At 39.6% G+C, this 19,588-nt stretch overlaps 2 protein-coding genes across 2 annotated transcripts in view; one reads left to right on the top strand and one right to left on the bottom strand.

The window, feature by feature from the left end:
* Positions 1-19,588, bottom strand: part of LOC139936398 (uncharacterized) — a 135,050-nt gene that overhangs the window by 90,418 nt on the left and 25,044 nt on the right. The gene's annotated exons all lie outside the window — the stretch shown is intronic.
* On the top strand, positions 959-18,616 carry LOC139936055 (uncharacterized). The gene is made up of 12 exons (XM_071930775.1): positions 959-1,106; positions 2,947-3,031; positions 4,001-4,066; positions 4,885-5,045; positions 5,531-5,672; positions 6,886-7,000; positions 8,523-8,806; positions 10,816-11,008; positions 12,621-12,734; positions 13,645-14,849; positions 16,169-16,294; positions 17,777-18,616. The coding sequence occupies exons 1-12, from the start codon at positions 1,075-1,077 to the stop codon at positions 17,993-17,995; spliced, it is 2,742 nt and encodes a 913-aa protein (XP_071786876.1). The 5' UTR covers positions 959-1,074; the 3' UTR covers positions 17,996-18,616.

Genomic DNA, 19,588 nt, shown 5'->3' with positions numbered 1-19,588 from the left:
TGGCAATGTAGAACTGGCCATTTTGTTTCAATTATGAGTATCTGTAAGTGGTGTTAACAATGGTCAAGTCTTTCATTCGTTATGTTAGTTTTGCCAAAGGAGACCAATGAGAAAAATCCTGTCAAACCACATGTCTTGTAGGAATATTTAATTGAACTTTGTTCTATTAAGAGAGAAAAGATTATCAACAAATACAAAGTGATGGAATAGAGTCAAAGTTGTTATTTACAAAGTTGGTGTAGTTGATTCCCAATGGAGGTTTTGTCAATTCAGATTGAGAAGGTTTGAGGCCGAGCTGACTGGATCCACCAGGGGTGCGCTCAACCTCATTAATGGCACAGAGTGTTATAGTAAAATATACCTTTCTTTTACAATGGCCTACTCATAGGCTTACTCATGGGTCAACCTTAAATGCAGAACAAAAATTGGGCAGCAATCGCTGCAAAAAAACTTAACCTGTAATTTCTTAAATTACTGTTCAAAACAAAAAGTACATTGTTATCTTCAATAAATTTTGAAATTACATTTGTTGGAGTTCATAAATTTCACAAAATATTTAAAAGACAAGACCAATTGTTTATGACAAACATTGACCATCAATTTTTAATGGCAGAGCCTAGAAGTAGACTAATTATTGCAGCCTGACATGAATTTGCTCTTTTATAATTCTACGGAAGCATTTTTCTATTTATTTAAATTTTTATTTTTCTATGCAAATACTTTTTTTGCTGTAATACATTAGATTTATCACGTGACGAAGGCCCCAACAAATAAATCTGCCTCGTCACCCTCTAAAAGAACATAACAAAAAAAAAACAGAACTAAGATTGGCAAACTCACCCCCCCCCCAACCCGTGCCTCCACGCCCCACCCCGCCCAAGCCAAAAAAGGATGGTTAACCAAATATTGTCAAGAGAGGGCTCACTTCTGCGACGTCGACTGGTCCTGCTAACTAACTGCACACGTTTGACAGTTTTATCGAAGAGTTGATTGCATTTTAAACAATTTTAAGTTGTTTTTTATTATAATAACAGATACAGTACACACGCTGAGGGATATAGCCTTGCTGTAGTTATGGTGGAACCAGCTTTATTAAACCAAGGATGGTAAGTAAGCATGTTTGTTCACTTGAACCTCACTGCACTGCTGCCTGCGCTAGCCCTGTACCTGTACCAACACTTAGAAACACGTAAGGCGCCACTGGTCATTTGCACTTGTAAATGCAAAAAGTTTGGTATTTTAGACATTTCTACTTTTTTACAAGGTACAAAAATATGTCATAATGTTGAGGCCATATATCCTCTGCTTACCAGTTATCACGCTATTATGCCTTTTTCTTTGAATTGGCAAAAAAATAATGATGCCGTATATCAACCGATGCCCTAATTATCTTCATTTGTTAATACGAAGTATGCAAACATGTATCAAAACTTGGTGGACATTGAAATGTTCACACCACACACCGATCTTGGATGACTTCAACTGGCCCCATTTGTTTTGAGTTTTTCCTGTTTTCACGGCAAACGAGAAAGTATGGTTTCCCGGTGAAGCCATACATGGAAGAAACATCTGCAGTGACTACAAGTGTTCTTTGAGACTCTGTGTATGACTTTATAGCCAGCAGTTGCCTTCATTTTATTCAAAATATTTTTTATTTTTTATTTTTTAAATTACCATGGTAACTTGCAAAAAAATAAAATAAAAAAATATATATATAAAAAGTGTGAATAATTACTGGCTTCCAAATCCGATTTTTATTTTATTTTTTAAATATTTTTTTCTTAATACTTATAATAAAGCGTTTAAATAAACAGTGATAATTCAATCAACAAGCTGATGTTTAAATTTTAATATTAATAATAGTATTGATACGAGGGTTACAAAATAAAAACCTCCAAAAATATTAGAAAATGATATAAGGCACATGGCTTCTTTGAGCCTTGGTATTTTTTTCAAGAATGCTCAGCAAAACATTCAGTCACATGATTTTGATGATCATGAATTGTAAATTGAAATAGCGTTTGATGAAACTTTTTCGGTGGGCAAATATTTTTATACGGCCTCAACATTATGACATATTTTTGTACCTTGTAGAAATGCCTAAAACACTAAACTTTTTGCATTTACAAGTGCAAATATCCAGTGGAGCCTTTTGTGTTTCTAAGTTTTGGTCAAGGGAGAGGAGACGCTTTGCTTGGCAAGTAAAACCACACAATTTTAATCTAGGGACTGTTTACATCGCGCACAGAGAGGTAAACGATTTGCCACGATTTTAGGGACACCTGGAAAACAGGACCTCCTACGATACAAATATTTGCCCGCGGAAAAAGTTTCATCAAACGCTATTTCAATTCACAATTCATGATGATCAAAATCATGTGACTGAAAGTTTTGCTGTGCATTCTTGAAAAAAAAAATACCGAGACTTAAAGAAGCCATGTGCCTTATATCATTTTCTAATATTTGTGGAGATTTTTTTTTTGTAACCCTTGTATCAATACTATTTATGGGAGTCAATTTTTTTACTCCCATAAATGGCCGACTGTGTTAGTTCGTGACGTAAACGCGAAGTAAACGGAAAACCACGCAATATTAAATGATACTTGTGTGGATCATTGTATTCTACTTTTAAAATATCTTTCTAACCATATGCATTTCATAAAAAACTGTTTCAAACGCTTTTTATAGACCAACTCGTCCAATCCAAGGCAACGTGTTCCTTCAAAGAGGAAAGAATACTTATGATAGTTTTTATAGGTTGCTCAACATTTTCCAAAACTTTATTTAACCAGTATGGTAATAGGGTTGTACCCATCCTAGTTACTACCTCCATGGTTAGTTTTTCTTCATTTAAAAGGTTTCTACCTCTATGATTCACTATGAAGTCAGCTGAAATGGTACCTGTGTAATGAGCTAATTACAGTAATTCCTTTTTGTTTATTACAGGCATTTATCCAAAGAAGGGCTTGAAAGGTGTAGGAATGGCAGCCCTGAAACAAAAGTGGATTCTATTATACAAGCAGCCCTTAATGTAAGTTGTTTTCACAGTTTCAGGAACTACAAACTACAGAGGACTTGTGTTGGCACCAAAATCAAAATTTGAATACACAGTACAGTTGTTTGCATCCTTGGTTGCGTATAATTGATTTAGAGCGCGTCACATGATATGTCTTTAGCTTTACTAGACGGCAGCTGTGTGATAATGCATCGTTTGCCGTGTGACAGTGCATCATTTGCCGTGTGATAGTCCAACGACTATCACACGGCGTGCAGTACCCAGACGTCTTTTTAGCCACCTTGAACCCAATCAGTTGTGCATTTGTGCATCTGAAACGCGCATACGAACGTTACATGTATGAAGATGATAAATAGTCTGTTGGGGTGTTATAAAACAAATATTGACTGCTTTAACTCGTGCTATGGTTAAAACAACGACTCCCTCGGTGATCCCCGGACCATTCCATTTTATTCCTGGCTGCTCTGGGGATCACCTCGGGAGTCGTAGTTTTAACCATATAGCACTCGAAGCAGTCAATATTTGTAGAGTAAACGACGGGAAGGCATAAATCATAAAAAGGGGAGATGTTTTTCCTGCAAGGTTCAATGGGGCTACATTTGAATTATGAGACCTACGTGTATTCCTTTTACATCTAGCACCATTGGTTTAAAAGGTGCTGTTGCGCAATATGCTGCCAATCAATCCAGGAACACCGGGACAAACCCCTTCTCTTTCCGCTAAGTTTACCAAGTTTTTTTACGTGTACTACACAACACACTGGACCAACGGCTTTGCATCAAGGATGCAGCAAGTGTTAAAGGTTCTTGCTTTAATACACAGTGTCACAACCAGGACTCAAACCCACACTCCGCTGATCAGAAACACACGACCTTTTGAGTCCGATCTTCTCATCCGCTCTGCCATCATTCAAAATCTGAACACCACATTTTAGTAGTTCAACTTGTAAATTATGTATCTTTTGTTGCTGCTTTCCTCTTTTAGACTGATCTGCGACATATTGGGATTCCAGCTTTCTCTACAGATACCAGCAAGGGCAAGGGTGACAAGGTAAACTTATTATGTACTGATGTTTAAGACAGTAATTTGTAACAAACTCACATCACTTCTCAAGATTGTTAGGCTACTCGACAGAGTTCACAGAAATTCAACAAAAATAACCCTGTCTGTTTTTAAAGGGAAGGCACTATTTTTTTCTTAATTTTAATTACTGAAATTTTGTTGGGCCAATTTCGCTGAAACTACATGTAATCCTCAATTAAACCTTGTAGTTTAGTTTGACATTCTTAAGTCAACGTTAATATTTTTTAAAAATTTTGACTCACATAAATGGCTGACCGTGTTAGTCGACAAGATAAAAGGAGAACCATGCAATTTCGATGCATGTTTGTGTGGATCATTGTATTCTACTTTTACAACATCTTTCTACCCATATGCATTTTATAAAAAACGGTTACAAACGCTTTTCAAAGAGCAACTCGACCGATCCAAGGCAACGTGTTCCTTTAAGCTCAAAAAGTCGCTAGCATAACATACATGTAATTATGCTTTGTACCAAAACAAGGTAACCAAGTAACATACAAAGTCACATGTTCAATATGTGAATGGTATCCTGCTTGTGTTTGCTTAGCAGAATATTTTTAAGCACCATTCTTTGCCTTAGCAGCCATATGAAATTGTGCCCAGGGGCCGATTTCACAAAGATCTAAGATTGATCGTAACTGCAAATCAATCGTAGTTGCTAAGTAAAGTGTGATGTCACAATACAAATCACTATGGTGATATTGAAAATTTGTCCTGCGATGAATTTTATTGCTTTGTGAAATCGGCCCCTGGTGTAATGTTTTAATTGATTGATGTTTTGTCAGATTCAAGGACCCATGGTATTACAGATCCAGAAGGTTCGGAACATCTCTGCACCTAAAGCTAATGAAGATTCCGGTGCAGCCCCACCACTGCTTCGTCTTCAGTTAACGGATGGTCATACTACTGTCATGGCTGTAGTACTCAACAGCATCGCAAAGATAAGGTACAGTCAACTTCTTGTTTCAAGAATAATACACTGGAAGGTAGCCCTATATAGGACTCCTGCACCATGAGTGTTTTTCTGAAAAGTATGACCTGTAGAGACCCCATATTTTACACACTGCATTTCCTTATCGTTTTGCTTGCAAATGACTAACAATTTTCTATCTATATCAAGACTGAAACCAATGAAAGCAATTCCGTGGGAAATGTTTTTGATCTGGGACAAAAAGACAACTGAAAGTCTGCAACACAGTATCAGTTTTTCTACGACGTGTATGAGCTCCTGTATCCATTGCTAACGTGTGTGGAAAATACCATAGTCTTGGATACGTGTCATGTGAACACACAAAGTGTGGACGTATCGGTATCTGTATGTGTATCCGTAGACTTGCGAAACCTCTTTTTATTACCCAGGAGAGTTTTTAATTTCAGATTGTTTCAGAATATTTTGTCTATAATTGTACTGGTTGCTGACTTTGTCCACAGTATGACTACACCACCTGGGAGTAAGCTGAAGCTACAAGGCTGTGTAGCAATGAATCATGGTTTCTTGCTACTCACGGATAGTAATTGTAAAGTACTAGGAGGTCAGGTTGAAGAACTTATACAGAGATGGCATCTAGCGAAGGTAAGTTGACTCATAGTGGCATGTACATGGCCGAGCGGTCAAGGGCATCAAATTCAAGTTCTGGTGTTTAAGTCATCATAGTGTGGGTTCAGGGGTGGATTTCACACAGAGTTAAGACAAGTCTTATCTAGACTTAGGATGGGTTACTCGTCCTCACTTAAGACTAGTTATACGTTTTTGATATCTCTTAGGACTAGTCCTTAGGTAGGACTAGTCCTAACTCTTTGTGAAATAGACCCCTGGTCCCAATCTTGACACTTGTGTCCTTGAGCAAGATACTTTACTATAATTGCTTTTCTTCACCCAGGGGTATAAATGGGTAGCTGCGAGGGTAGACGTTGATATTGTGAATGAAAAAGCCCCTAGTGCCATACTGCAGCTCAGGGCTGAGAAAAATTTATTAAAAAAAGGAATGTTATTGGCCCAATGACCAGGGCACTAATGTAAACACATTGAGACGGTAATGGTGAAATACACTATATAACAACTTTTTATTATTATTATTCCATGCCCCTTGGTCATTGCCTTGGTGCCCTTGAAATGCACAGTAGAAATTTACAATTTCCTCATAGGGTGCCCTTTACCAAGGAGAAAATGCCTTGGTGCCCTTGCCCTTTCAAAAACGAAGCATACAGGCCTGAGATGATGTAAAAAATGTTGTCTCATTCTCTAGAGATGAAGTTAGTGCAATCACCTATAGATGGATTGCACATGACATCATTGACCACCATCTTTGATGAAACGTGCACGCGTGAAAGGCTATCATTTGCAAGAGTTGTGCGCAGCGTGTACTTACATGCACTTCTCCCAGTGTTTATCATCAAGTATGGCAGTCAATGACGCTATGTGCAATCCGTCTATAGGTGTGTGTAGCACAGTGTTGTATGTCTCGGGCGAGACCAGTCTCGATATCGAACCCGGTTTTGCCGGTCTTGGGTCTTGGTCACCCTTTGGTCACGGTCCTGGACCCTTCCGGAGTGAATATTTGTCTGGTCTAACTATTCCTTAAAAACATTGTTTGTACTCTGTTTTCATGAAGTATGGAAATAAATATCAGTTTGAATGAATGAATAACTTCTAGACCAGCCTTTTTACCGCTTTGCAAAACACAAAGTAATTGGTGGGTGGTTGAAGCCCTACAGTCTTGTTGATTTTCTTTACAAATTCGAGCCCTTACCTTCGTTTTAAACTCATCTACAACACTGTCTAACAGAGTTTAGCCCAACACACAAGGAACGCAGTATCTGGATCAGGTGGCCCACCTCCATGGATTCCGTTCGGACAACGAGGTGCACAGAGTCGAGACAACCAGAAACCAACCAAAATCAGTGAGTATGAGAATGTCATCTAGTTTATTTGAAATAAGTTGAGTTCCTGATTGCATAAAAAATTCATCTTTTGAAAATTTAAACATTTACCTTCACCCTGCTAGCCTGTTGTCATTGAACAGAACGGTGTGGGGTGTTACCCTAGAGCTATATATAAGAACTAGAGGGCGCACTGGCCTATATACGCCGCCCGGCATGCGCGCATGCGGCCATTTTCTAAGTTGACAAGACAGCATCTCATAGTGTGTGTTTGTGCAACCATTTTGTAAGTTGACAAAACAGCGTCGCGTAGCGTACAATAAACACAAATTCCAACTTCAACTTCATATTCAACGCGCGTTGAGCATTAATGACGCGTGTGTCTCCTTTGCGGTCCTGTCGCGTTTGTGCAAGCAGCATCACCAGTGCACCCTCTAGTTCTTATATATAACTCTATGGGTGCTACTGGTGTTTCTGTTCAGCAGAGTGTGGGTTTGGGTCTCACTCATAACACTTGTGTCCCCGAGCAAGACATGTTCTATAATTGCTTCTCTCCACCCCGGGGTAAATGGGTATCTATCTGTGAGGGCAGAGGTGGTTCTTGTGATTGATTTAGCCGAGTAGGGCATATTTGTTGCACAGGCTGTAAACTCCCCAGGAAGCTAAGGTGGTTTAGGGAATGGATTAAAAGGCCTAGTGACAAGGGGTAATGATGTTGGATGCGCTTTAAGACGCCCTCCGGGTGTGAAAAGCGCTATATAAAAACTTATTATTATTATTAATATTATAACCTGTTGAATGACTAAACTCATTAGAAACTCTTTAGAAAGAGTTATTCACATCGTAACTGCATACTCGCCAACACACACACACAAGCATGCTACTGCCTTATGTGTGGTTATAAGGCAGCATATACGTGTGTTTGTATGGCCTACCCTCCGTGGACATTTTTCAATAGGGACAATAGGTCCTCACTAATAATAATAATAATATTGAAGTCTTATATAGCGCACATATCTACCAAACAAGGTACTCAAGGCGCTGAGTATATACAAACTTCCAGAAAGGTTATTGCAGTGATGGATTCTGAGACCCAGTTAGTTAGCACCTTATAAGGGTTTACAAGGTGCTACGGCGCATTAAGCAGCTACAACCAGGAGCACCAGGGCTAACCCCTCCTCTTTTCGATAAGTGTACTGGGTTCTTTAACATGCGTTACATAACACATGGGACCAACGGCTTTACGTCCCATCCGAAGGACGAAGCAATGGTTAAGTGTCTTGCTTAAGGACACAAGTGTCACGGCTGGGACTAGTCGGTTCTTTGTTTTCATGGGTCCTCACTAGTCATTTGTGTACAAAACCAATAGGGAATGCTTCAATACAGGAACAACAGAAAGTACCATAGGTGTCCTCTAACGTAATTGTCAAACACGACTGGGTGATTTTGCAGCACCATAGCTAATACATTCTGGATGGCTTTTTTAATCCAATGATCTCAAATTGATTGTAATTATTCTACATTTCCTACTGTTTTCCATTAGCCATCAAGAAATCCTTAGATGATCCCAAACCAAAAGAGCTAACGGAACAGGAGAAAGAGTTTGAAGAGCAGCGGAAAGCCGCAATCCAAGAAGTCAACAAGAGTAAACAAGGTCAAGGGAAGACGTTTGGAGGTTCAAAGTCTGCTGTTACCTCACAGCCAGCTAGAAGGGGTTATGATAATAATCATGGTGGAAGGGATACAAGGAGAGGGGACCAGTTTGAAGCTCCGGTTACCGGTGGAAAGCCTAGATCAGAGGGCTTCTACAGAGATTTAGATTATGGGGTAAGATTTGTTTGCTTGTTTGTTTGTTTGTTTGTTTGTTTGTTTGTTTGTTTGTTTGTTTGAACATGATTCCATGTTACACCCACAGGCCTGTATTGATCATGGCAACACAGCCCCTTTATTTTGGAGAACTATCCACCCGAGTAACATGCCTGTGATATTTTTTTCACAGGACTCGGGGAAAGTACTGAGTATACAGTGCTAGCACACATCGGTGTATGGGTAAAAAAAAACAAAATTAATATTCTTTATCCCCAATGCAAATTTAACATCTATTATATCGTTGCGGTACCGCTGCCAAAACATAGGATTCGAACTGCCTCTAGCTGGAGGGCAACCGCGGTAGTCTAGTTGGTAAGACACTGCTCTAGAATTGTAAGGGTCGTGGGTTCGAATCCCACCCGAGTAACATGCCTGTGATATTTTTTCACAGGACTCGGGAAAGTACTGAGTATACAGTGCTAACACACATCGGTGTATGGGTGAAAACCAAAATTATTATCCATACATACATGAGGGCCGCCATTGTTTATTTTGTCTCTCCCGTGTTTGCTTATTTTTATCCGTTTAATCTTTGCTGAGTTTTTGGCATCGTCTTTATATTTATTGTTGACGTGTTTGGTAAGCTTTATGTGCTTTTGTATGATATATTTTGGTGCTTTTTCCGATTTGTATTGCTTGTTATTTTGATGTTTTTGATGTGTTTTTTTATCTCCGGTCGAGTTCACTATTTAACGTGTGCTCATCATGGTTGTTGCCTTTAGTGCCCGTTCTCGTCTCTTGGTGTTTTTACATCTGATTTTTATCGTACATAAGTCACGGGTTCAAACCTTTTCTGATGCTGTGACTGTCAAAAATGAGTATTTTGTGTCTCCAGATCAATACATGTGTCTGACTAATTTTGTTGTGTCATTTTCACCCTGTTATGGGGTAACATTACAGCTGTGCCGTACTGGGTTTAATTTCTCTAAAGTTCCATTAGTAAAATGGTCCAAACATGGCCAAACTACTCTAGTTATTTCTGGTCATGACCCTCTACATGACATTACAATATTTATATGGATATTGCTGTTATCCCAGACCCTCGTATTGGATCCACTAATAATGACGAGTTGCATTTTATACATTCAGATAGTTTGCATTCTATCATGTTTAGTAATTCTACTATAATGTATTCCCGTGGTCAGCTTTTTAATATCCGTAAGACTTCTTGTCACTCCATTCAGCCTGGATTGCTTTCTATTCTGAAAGCAAATGGAATTCTTCGGTTCAGGGGTAACAGAGTGGGTCATTGTAACTATAAGTGTAAACTTCCTGTTCAAATTGGTCACCGGCTTGATTATGTTCATAATGAGAGAGCTTTGGAAAACCGCCCTCCTGTCCTTAAACACATTGTTGTAAATCCTGCCGATCCCTCTGATGATCTTTTTAAACTCTGTTGCTTAAATACCAGATCTCTTAAAAATAAAGCTGCTAGTTTTGTTTCTTATGCTATTAATAGTAAGGCTGATTTGTTTGCCCTTACCGAGACTTGTTTAGAATTTGAGGTCTCGAAATCAAGCATCTGAAAGCACACAACTTTGTGTGACAAGGGTGTTTTTTTCTTTCATAGTTATCTCGCAACTCCGACGACCAATCGAGCTCAAATTTTCACAGGTTTGTTATTTTATGCATACAAATGTTGAGATACACGAAGTGAGAAGACTGGTCTTTGACAATTACCAATAATGTCCGATGTCTTTAATAATAGATGTTAAATTTGCATCGGGGATAAAGAATATAAATTTTGGTTTTTTACCCATACACCGATGTGTGTTAGCACTGTATACTCAGTACTTTCCCGAGTCCTGTGAAAAAATATCACAGGCATGTTACTCGGGTGGGATTCGAACCCACGACCCTTGCAATTCTAGAGCAGTGTCTTACCAACTAGACTACCGAGGTTGCCCGGCAGCTAGAGGCAGTTTGAATCCTATGTTTTTAATGTCTTTAATGATTGTTTGTTTCAGGGTTACCAGCCTAATGAGAGAGATATTCAACAGCTAGTCACTATGGGATTCCAACGCGATGCTGCATCCAATGCACTCAGGAAACACACAGGAAATATGGATGCTGCCATAGAGGTGCTTGTAACATCACAGTCAGGCCCCCCACAGATACAACCACATAGACATGAACAACAGAGGCCAGATACTAGACCGGGTATGTGCATTTTTTCCTTCTTTTTGAGGCCCTTTTTTGAATACATGGCTTCGGCTTTGGAGTCGGCTTTAGGCTCGGTTCTCTCGTCTGAAGCCCTGAAGTCTGCAGAAGTCTGAAAATACCCTGTTAACCCATAAAATACATTTAAAATATGCGCAGAATTTCCTGCTTCTGCAAGCACCAATTTGTTGCTTACTGTAAGCAGAGCCATGACATTGGGCCCAGGGGCCAATTTCATAGAGCTGCTTAAGCAAAAAATTCTGCTTAAGCAAAATAATCAGTGCTTAGTAAAATCAGAATACCGGCTAAGACTCCACTCAATTGTTATGCTATAGTAAACAATAGCCCAATACCAGTCACAAGCAATGTATATGGCATGACATTTTGGGCAGTAAAATGTCTAAAATAAGCAAGCTATTTTCGTGCTTAACCAAATTTTTTGCTTAAGCAGCTCTTTGAAATTGGGCCCAGGTGTCTCTTTATTGAACACAAATCAAGCCATTTCCTGTAAGAGTAATCATGCATGTAGATCTGGGCCCAATTTCATAGCGCTTAACGGTAAGCAAATTTGCGTGCTTACTGTAGCAGAAAAATTTGCTTAAGCCTTAGCGTATTTCACAGGTTAGCAGAAAAATTGGGCGGCCATATTGCGTGTTTACCGTGGATTTGCATTGTTACGTCATTTATTTTCGTGCTGTAAGCACTGGAAGGTTAGCATGCCTTTTCGTGTGCTTACGGTTAGCAGCGCTATGAAATAGAAATCACACAGTAAGCACAAAATCGACCGCTAAGCAGCGCTATGAAATTGGGCCCTGGTAGTACTTTTGATACTACGTGTATTCTATTCTGACTTGTCTGATCGACAGCATATTGTGCCACAGCACCTTGTAAACCATGTCAACCATTACTTGATGTTATGAAGGAATAAAGGCCTTTTCACACGAGGAAAAATAAGCAGGGAGTCCTTAGTATTAAGAACACAACGTTGTTTAATCCACATCGTGTGAAAGGTACCTCTGCTTAAATGGGCACGGGTCCCTGGTCTTTTTAAGACCAGGGTCCAGACCTCCGTCTTAAAAACACAATGTTGTGAAAATTATACCATGATCGTCCGTGTGTGCTGTGTGAATGGAAATTGCTTGCGTAACAGAGGACCCTGGTGTGGCTGGAGCTACCACCCATGCACGCAAGAAGAAACACATGGTGCAAGAAAATCAAGATGTTTGACCCCGTTATATGATAACGTTAACCCTTTGAGCGTGTGCACGACTCCTTCAAGAGAGCAAGTTTTCAATGTTGACCTTTAGCACCACAAAAGACGAATGTTCTGAGACATAGGATGTTGGTTTTTGCGTCGTGTGAAAGGTCCTGTTTGAGTTTGACCAACGTCCTTGGTCAAGACAACTGCCACCGGAGACCAAGGACCCTAGTTTGACTTTGTCGTGTGAAAAGGGCTTAAGTCTCATACGGTACTTGAAAATAGAGCTTTACAAACATGTATGTTGCAGGAAAAAACACTGAGCGCTTTGATACTACCCCGAGGGGTGTGATTAAGCGCTATATAAGAATCTAGTATTGTTAATAAGTATTACTTGTTGGTTTTGATATCTAGAACGTGGTCATGGTAGAAGAGGAAGACGTGGCGGTGATGAGGATGAAGAACAGAGCGCACCACCAGCAGCACCTGCTACGCTCTTTGACTTCCTTCAACCCAAACTAGGAAAAGGTATACGTACAATCATAATAAATAATAACTAGTTCTTGCATAGTAGTGTATCAATGCGCTATACATTAGTGCCCTGGTCACTGGGCCGATTACATTCCTATAATCTAACTTCCTTCAACCCAAACTAGGAAAAGGTATACATTCAATCATAATAAATAATAACTAGTTCTTATATAGTAGCGTATCAATGCGCTTTACATAAGTGCCCTGGTCACTGGGCCAATAACATTCCTATAATCTAACTTCCTTCAACCCAAACTTTGAAAAGGTAAACATACAATGTACAATCATAATAAATAATAACTAGTTCTTATATAGTAGCGTATCAATGCGCTTTACATAAGTGCCCTGGTCACTGGGCCGATTACATTCCTGTAATCTGACTTCCTTCAACCAAAACTTTGAAAAGGTATACATACAATCAAAAACAATAATGACTAGTTCTTGCATAGTAGCGTATAAATGCACTTTACATTAGTGCCCAGGTAGAATATAAAGCAAGACGAGTTCTCTAAGAAAAAACTCTACCTGGCAAGTAGATACACACATGGTGTTACCGCAAACCAAATATATTTTGATATCTCGCCATGCAATGCCTCAAATCCCATACAGTTCTAACATAGCGCACTTTACATTTAGCGTATTGATGCACTTTACATTAGTGCCATGGTCATGCGACCAATAACATTCCTTTAATCTTTCTCAACAGTCGATCTTTCGACTTCCAGCATTCCCAGTCGATCCTAACTGTTTGAGATACCAAACTTTTCATGTTCTTTTTCTCAAATTTGGTTCAACGCAGCTCTGGAGTCTCAGCCAAAACAGATGAAATCTGAAATTTACATTTGTAGAAATGAAATCAACTAATTCTTGGTCAAAAGTTGACTCTAAATGTTTTTTGTATTTACAGATAAAGGGAAATCCTCTGAGCATCCAAATGAAGTGACGTCAAGCAAGAACAGAAACTTTGCTAAAGAACAACCGTATTCAGTACAGGAAGCTGGTATATCATTTGTGCATAAGAATAAGGGTCAAGGGTCAAACTTCGGTCAAGGGTCAAACTCCAATCAGTGGGACCAGCCTGATGATGATAGTAGTGTAAGAGGCTATAACACAGATAGGAAACCCAGGAGAGATGATTATAGTAAAGGACGGGGATATGGCGGGAATGAGAACAGAGACAGGAGACCAGACTTCAACCAACAAAAAGGCTATAATCAAGGTAGGAGAGACTTTGAGTCTGGTCCCAGGAGAGATGACTTCAATAGACATGGTGGAAATGATAGAGGAGACAGGAAACAAGACTTTGATGGAAAGTCTGGTTCCAGGGACTTCAATAGAGAAAGACATGGTGGAAATGGTAATAGAGACAGGAAACAAGACTTTGATGGAAAGTCTGGTCCCAGGAGAGATGACTTCAATAGACATGGTGGAAATGATAGGGGAGACAAGAAACAAGACTTCAATTCAACTGGCTTTAATTCTGACAGAAACAAAAGGAACTTTGACCAAAAGTCTGGTCCCAGGAGAGATGACTTTAGTAGAGAGCCGAGATTTGGTGGAAATGACAGTGGAGACAGGGCACCAAACCGCAGTAACAATAAGGAGAACAGTAACTACAGGGGTTCCTTTAGAGAGAAGAATGAGGGCGCCAGACAAAAGGACACTAACCATCACACTCAAGAAATCACAAACCATGGTCAACAAAGAACAGAGAATCAAACCAATCAAAGAGAGAACATGAGTCGTGGAGGTCAACAAAGGTCATCGGACAGGGGTCAGCAAAGGTCATCGAACGGGGGTCAGCAAAGGTCATCAGACAGAGGTCAGCAAAGGTCATCGGACGGAGGTCAGCAAAGGTCATCTGACAGTGGTCAGCAAAGATCATCGGACAAGAAAGCAGACTACAAGGACAGCAGACCGCCACGGTTCCAGAAACACAATGATTCGTATAATGATAGTGTTAATGTTTCTCATCGGACTACGGCTAGAGATGAAGCTGGAGTTGTTGCTAGTGGGAAGGAAGCAAGGAGGAACGACACTCCTCCTGCTCAATCTACGCCAGCTGTTAGACCAGGGGAACCGTGTCAAGCTAAATATTGGGAGGATGGACAGGTAAGTGTATCTAAGGGGCTGTTCACAATTATCAACATTTTCACAGGCGTACAAGCCGTAAACTTTTTCAATCCCACCTCTCTCCCCCCTAAAAATGTACAAAGAAAATTTTTGTTTTTTTGTCACACTACTCCAGACCTGGTACTTTATGAAGTCAAATTGCCTCCATACCCCCTGGTCATTGCCTTGGTGCCCTTGAAATGCTCCAGTAGAAATTACAAATTTACATTGTCCTCATAGTGTGCCCTTAACCAAAGAGAAAATGCCTTGGTGCCCTTACCCTAATTACTCCAAATAATTGTCTGCATAAAAACTTACTTGAACGAGCAATGGAGAGCTGTTGTTAGTATAAAACATTGTGAGAAACGGCTCCCTCTGAAGTAAAGTAGTTTCTGAGAAAGAGGTAATTTCTCACTCAAATATTAAAATACTTCGGGCCTGAAGCCTGTTTTAGGCATCTAAAAGCACACAAATTTGCAAAACGTTTTTTTTTTCTTCTTTCATTATTGTTTGTTTTTTCTATGACCAATTGAGCCCAAATTTTCACAGGTTTGTTATTTTATGCATATATTGGGATACACCAAGTGAGAAGACTGGTATTTGACAAATATCCAAAGGTGTCCAGTGTCTCTAAGTACAATTAAGGAAATGAATTTCAGAATAATGTGAAAGGCTGACATTCTTGAATAACTAATTTTGATATTGTGATTTATTTCTTGATAGTTTTACTAAGCAGTACTGACAGTAGTTCACCCCAGTGGTCGTACGCGTGTTGTGCTGTTCCCTGAGTATACGAACCATGAACTGGGCTTAACTGTTATATTGTGTTTTATTCTTGATAGTTTTACAATGCAGTACTGACTGCAGTTCACCCCAGTGGTCGTACGTGTGTTGTGCTGTTCCCTGAGTATGGCAACCATGAACTGGGCTTAACTGTTATATTGTGTTTTATTCTTGATAGTTTTACAATGCAGTACTGACAGCAGTTCACCCCAGTGGTCGTACGTGTGTTATTCTGTTCCCTGAGTATGGCAACCATGAACTGGGCTTAACTGTTATATTGTGTTTTATTCTTGATAGTTTTACATTGCAGTACTGACAGCAGTTCACCCCAGTGGTCGTACGTGTGTTATTCTGTTCCCTGAGTATGGCAACCATGAACTGGGCTTAACTGTTATATTGTGTTTTATTCTTGATAGTTTTACAATGCAGTACTGACAGCAGTTCACCCCAGTGGTCGTACGTGTGTTATTCTGTTCCCTGAGTATGGCAACCATGAACTGGGCTTAACTGTTATATTGTGTTTTATTTCTTGATAGTTTTACAATGCAGTACTGACAGCAGTTCACCCCAGTGGTCGTACGTGTGTTGTGCTGTTCCCTGAGTATGGCAACCATGAAGAGGTGAAGATGGCAGACACAAGACCAATTCCTTCACCGGCATGGGTAAGATATCAACCTCGTTCCCAGGGGTGATCCATCTCCTCGTGTCATGCCTTGCTTGCTCATAACCCCAGGGCCAATTTCATAGAGCTGTTTAAGCAGAAAATTGCTTACCGATTATCTGCTTAGCAGAAATGAGCAGGATACCAGTCACAAATATGACATGATAGTTTGGCTGGTAACCTTGTTCAGGTCAGCTTAATATTGTTGTGCTTAGCTACTTTTTGTGCTTAAGCAGCTCTATGAAATTGGGCTCAGGAAGTGGTTCATTAGTCTGGCACATTTTAATTAGAACTGTGGCCAATACACTCTTTGCACCCACTCAAGTATGGTAACCTCATAGAGTTATATTTAAGAACCAAAGGGCGCACTGGCCTATATACGCGCCCCGGTATGTGCGCAGGCGGCCATTGTCTAAGTTGGCAAAACAGCGTGTGTTTGTGCGGCCATTTTGTAAGTTGAACAAACAGCATCGCGTGAGCATTCAATAAAAAAAACCTCAAACATGTATTTCATATTCTACGCGCGTACTGAATGGCGCGCTTGTCATCTTGCGGTCCCGTGGCGTTTGTGCACGAAGCATCACTCGTGCGCCCTCTAGTTCTTATATATAACTCTATGGGTAACCTGCAATTTAGGAAGAATCAAGTCAAAGAGCAACTGATTCCCCTCATTCTTCTTTACTCTTGTAGTTTAGGATGACTGTGTAAAAACAAGACTAATCTCAAATTAAATCGAGTAAAAATGCTTGTATTTTGATATGCGCGTAGTGAGCATCCTACAAGTGCCATACAAGCGCTTGAAAGTTTTTAACAAGCATGCGTGCAGGGTAGTCTCTTTTGGGAGCCGATCATCAGCGCAAATTTGTTTGCCATCCTTACCAGGGGTATGTCATTACAGAGCACTGTTTCACAGAACAACTTGGTCTTAAAGGGTCATATTTCTCGGTTAAACTATTTCCCATCACCGCTATGTTCATAATAACAACGGTGGAAATAGTACAGCACAGTTACAATAATTGGAATTGTATTAACACAATACATTTTTCAATTTACTACAAGTGAACAGATACAACGTCACTCACCTGGATGGGAGAGCACCAACATTTATTATCCTCACTTTTGGGAGTCGATCAGTGCAATTTTTTGTTGCACTCCTACCAGAGGTATCGACTGTCAATATAGAGCGCTGTTTCATAGAACTTGGGAAATTCTCTGAGTATAGACGATGTGACCTATGTTTACATTCAAACCGCCCTCTGTTGAAAAAACACTGTATACGTCATGTTTCACCGGGCAAAAAGACACGTAATCATGGTAAGTTTCATACACTTTTTAGCTGGCTGCCAAAACACAAAGGTTTTGCCCGGCGGTATGCGCGCGAATCTCGTGTGACGTCAGAGGTCACATCGTCTATATAGTCCTAACACACATAAGTATATGGGTATAACCAAAATTAATTTAAAAAAATTGTAATTTCTTCCAGACGGGATCGGCACAAGCAGTTCCTGGTCCACCCATTCCACCTCTACTAGTGTCTCACTCTGCCAATCCAGGAGTGTTTGCAGGACCAACCGATGTACAGCTAGAGTTTTATAAAGGTGGTGAGGGTAGAGTTCACTCCAAGAACAGACAGCAGAGAGAACCCAGACAAAATACCAGACCCTCTCAGAACTTCTACCAACCCCCTGACTCGAGGAAGTAGCAGTTTTTATCTTACAGGTGAAAGTATTAATGTTAAGAATTTCTTGTAATACTAAACATTTTATACATTTTATAAAGAACCTCTGGAAAGGACCATTGGTGTACAAAACTCAATTCGTGGTTCAGACCTGATCATGCCCTGCCCTTCTTCTTGCGTATGTCGAGAACAAAACTTTAGTTAAGACTTCCAAAGTTCTGTGAAGCACCACTCTCTAGTAGTCTCATCCACTTCCATCAGCCCGGGGATGCCATTTGGTGGTTTAAACTGGGGGCAAATTGCCATGTAATGATCTGCTGTTTGCTCCGTTGCACCACACTCACAAGCTGGACTTTGGGCTGAGCCACATCTGAACCTGTTGGCCTTGAAAGGTCCGACACCACTTCGCAGACAGTTTTGCTTTGTCCGAGCATGCCTGGATGAGTCACAGCCTGGACTACTATCTGTTTGGTTCTGGATGAAGTGCTAGCTGCCCTGGTCATCTTTTATAGAGAGATTGTTTCTGGTATCTGATTTTTACCGGTAAACCATTGTTATATATGGTATAACATTCAATTTGTGGATCAGCATGCCCTGTACATCCTTTATAGATGCAAGTGCCCTCATTATTATTATTATTATTATTATTATTATTATTATTATTATTATTATTATTATTATTATTATTATTATTATTATTATTATTATTATTATTATTATTATTATTATTATTATTATTATTATTATTATTATTATTATTATTATTATTATTATTATTATTATTATTATTATTATTATTATTATTATTATTTATTCGGCCAGTGTCAAAAACAAATACATACAAGTAGAACAAAGGATAATAAGACTTCAAAAAAAGTAACTTAAATACAGGGTAACTAGAGGAGCGGGATTAGACAAAAGGGTACAGGACAGGTACGAGATGTGGAGGAAGGAAGAGGAAGGGACAACAATCCATTCTAAGACGGCCAGGATAAACAAAAGCGTACTACTACACTATGACTCAAAAGCCTGCTTATCCAATCTCATATTTTACATTAAAACCAGTGTTGGAATCAAGTCCTCAAATCTGATTACCAATTACTCCCAATACTTTAGAGATCAAGTCTAGGCCAAGAAGAACTTGCTTTCCCTTTTATCAATGAAGTATCAGGGCCCAAGTTCACAAAGCCTGTAGGCACAAAAAAACTTGCTAAGCACAGAAAAGTATTGCTTAGCAGGAACAGGTTACCAGCCAAAATTACATTGAGTTTGCATTGTTGTGGCTGGTGCCCGTGTCAATTTTTGTTAAGCAAAGAAATTTGTCAGCAGTATTTTCTGCTTAACAGCTTTATCAAATTGGGCCCAGGCCTGGACGATGCTTGTTGCCAAGTTTCCCAGGCCCATGTCACTGAAATTTTTTTTGTGAGGTTTTAAACCTTTACAGTAGGGATACAGAATGCTCTGAAATATACAGTTATTACATTTTTATAGTAGATGGAGTCCATAGAAAACGAGAAACAAAAATAACGAGTCTCTTACCTCATGTTAAAACGGTAAAAATGTTTTTTCTCCAAAACTCTCCAAGTAAGCCAAAATTTTGAAAAACGCGAGGTCAAA

The sequence above is a fragment of the Asterias amurensis genome, chromosome 4 (assembly GCF_032118995.1).
Source record: "Asterias amurensis chromosome 4, ASM3211899v1".
NCBI classification, from domain to species: Eukaryota; Metazoa; Echinodermata; class Asteroidea; order Forcipulatida; family Asteriidae; genus Asterias; species Asterias amurensis.
Note: the sequence above shows the minus strand (reverse complement) of the source record. Positions and strands in the feature narration are given on the sequence as shown.

What these genes read in the sequence shown, in the direction of transcription:
- LOC139936055 (XM_071930775.1), top strand. Translation starts at nt 1,075, where the DNA reads ATGGTGGAACCAGCTTTATTAAACCAAGGATG. An exon ending in TCAACCCAAACTAGGAAAAG is followed by an intron (nt 12,735 to 13,644) that starts GTATACGTACAA and finishes TTGTATTTACAG; the next exon opens with ATAAAGGGAAATCCTCTGAG. An exon ending in AATATTGGGAGGATGGACAG is followed by an intron (nt 14,850 to 16,168) that starts GTAAGTGTATCT and finishes ATTTCTTGATAG; the next exon opens with TTTTACAATGCAGTACTGAC.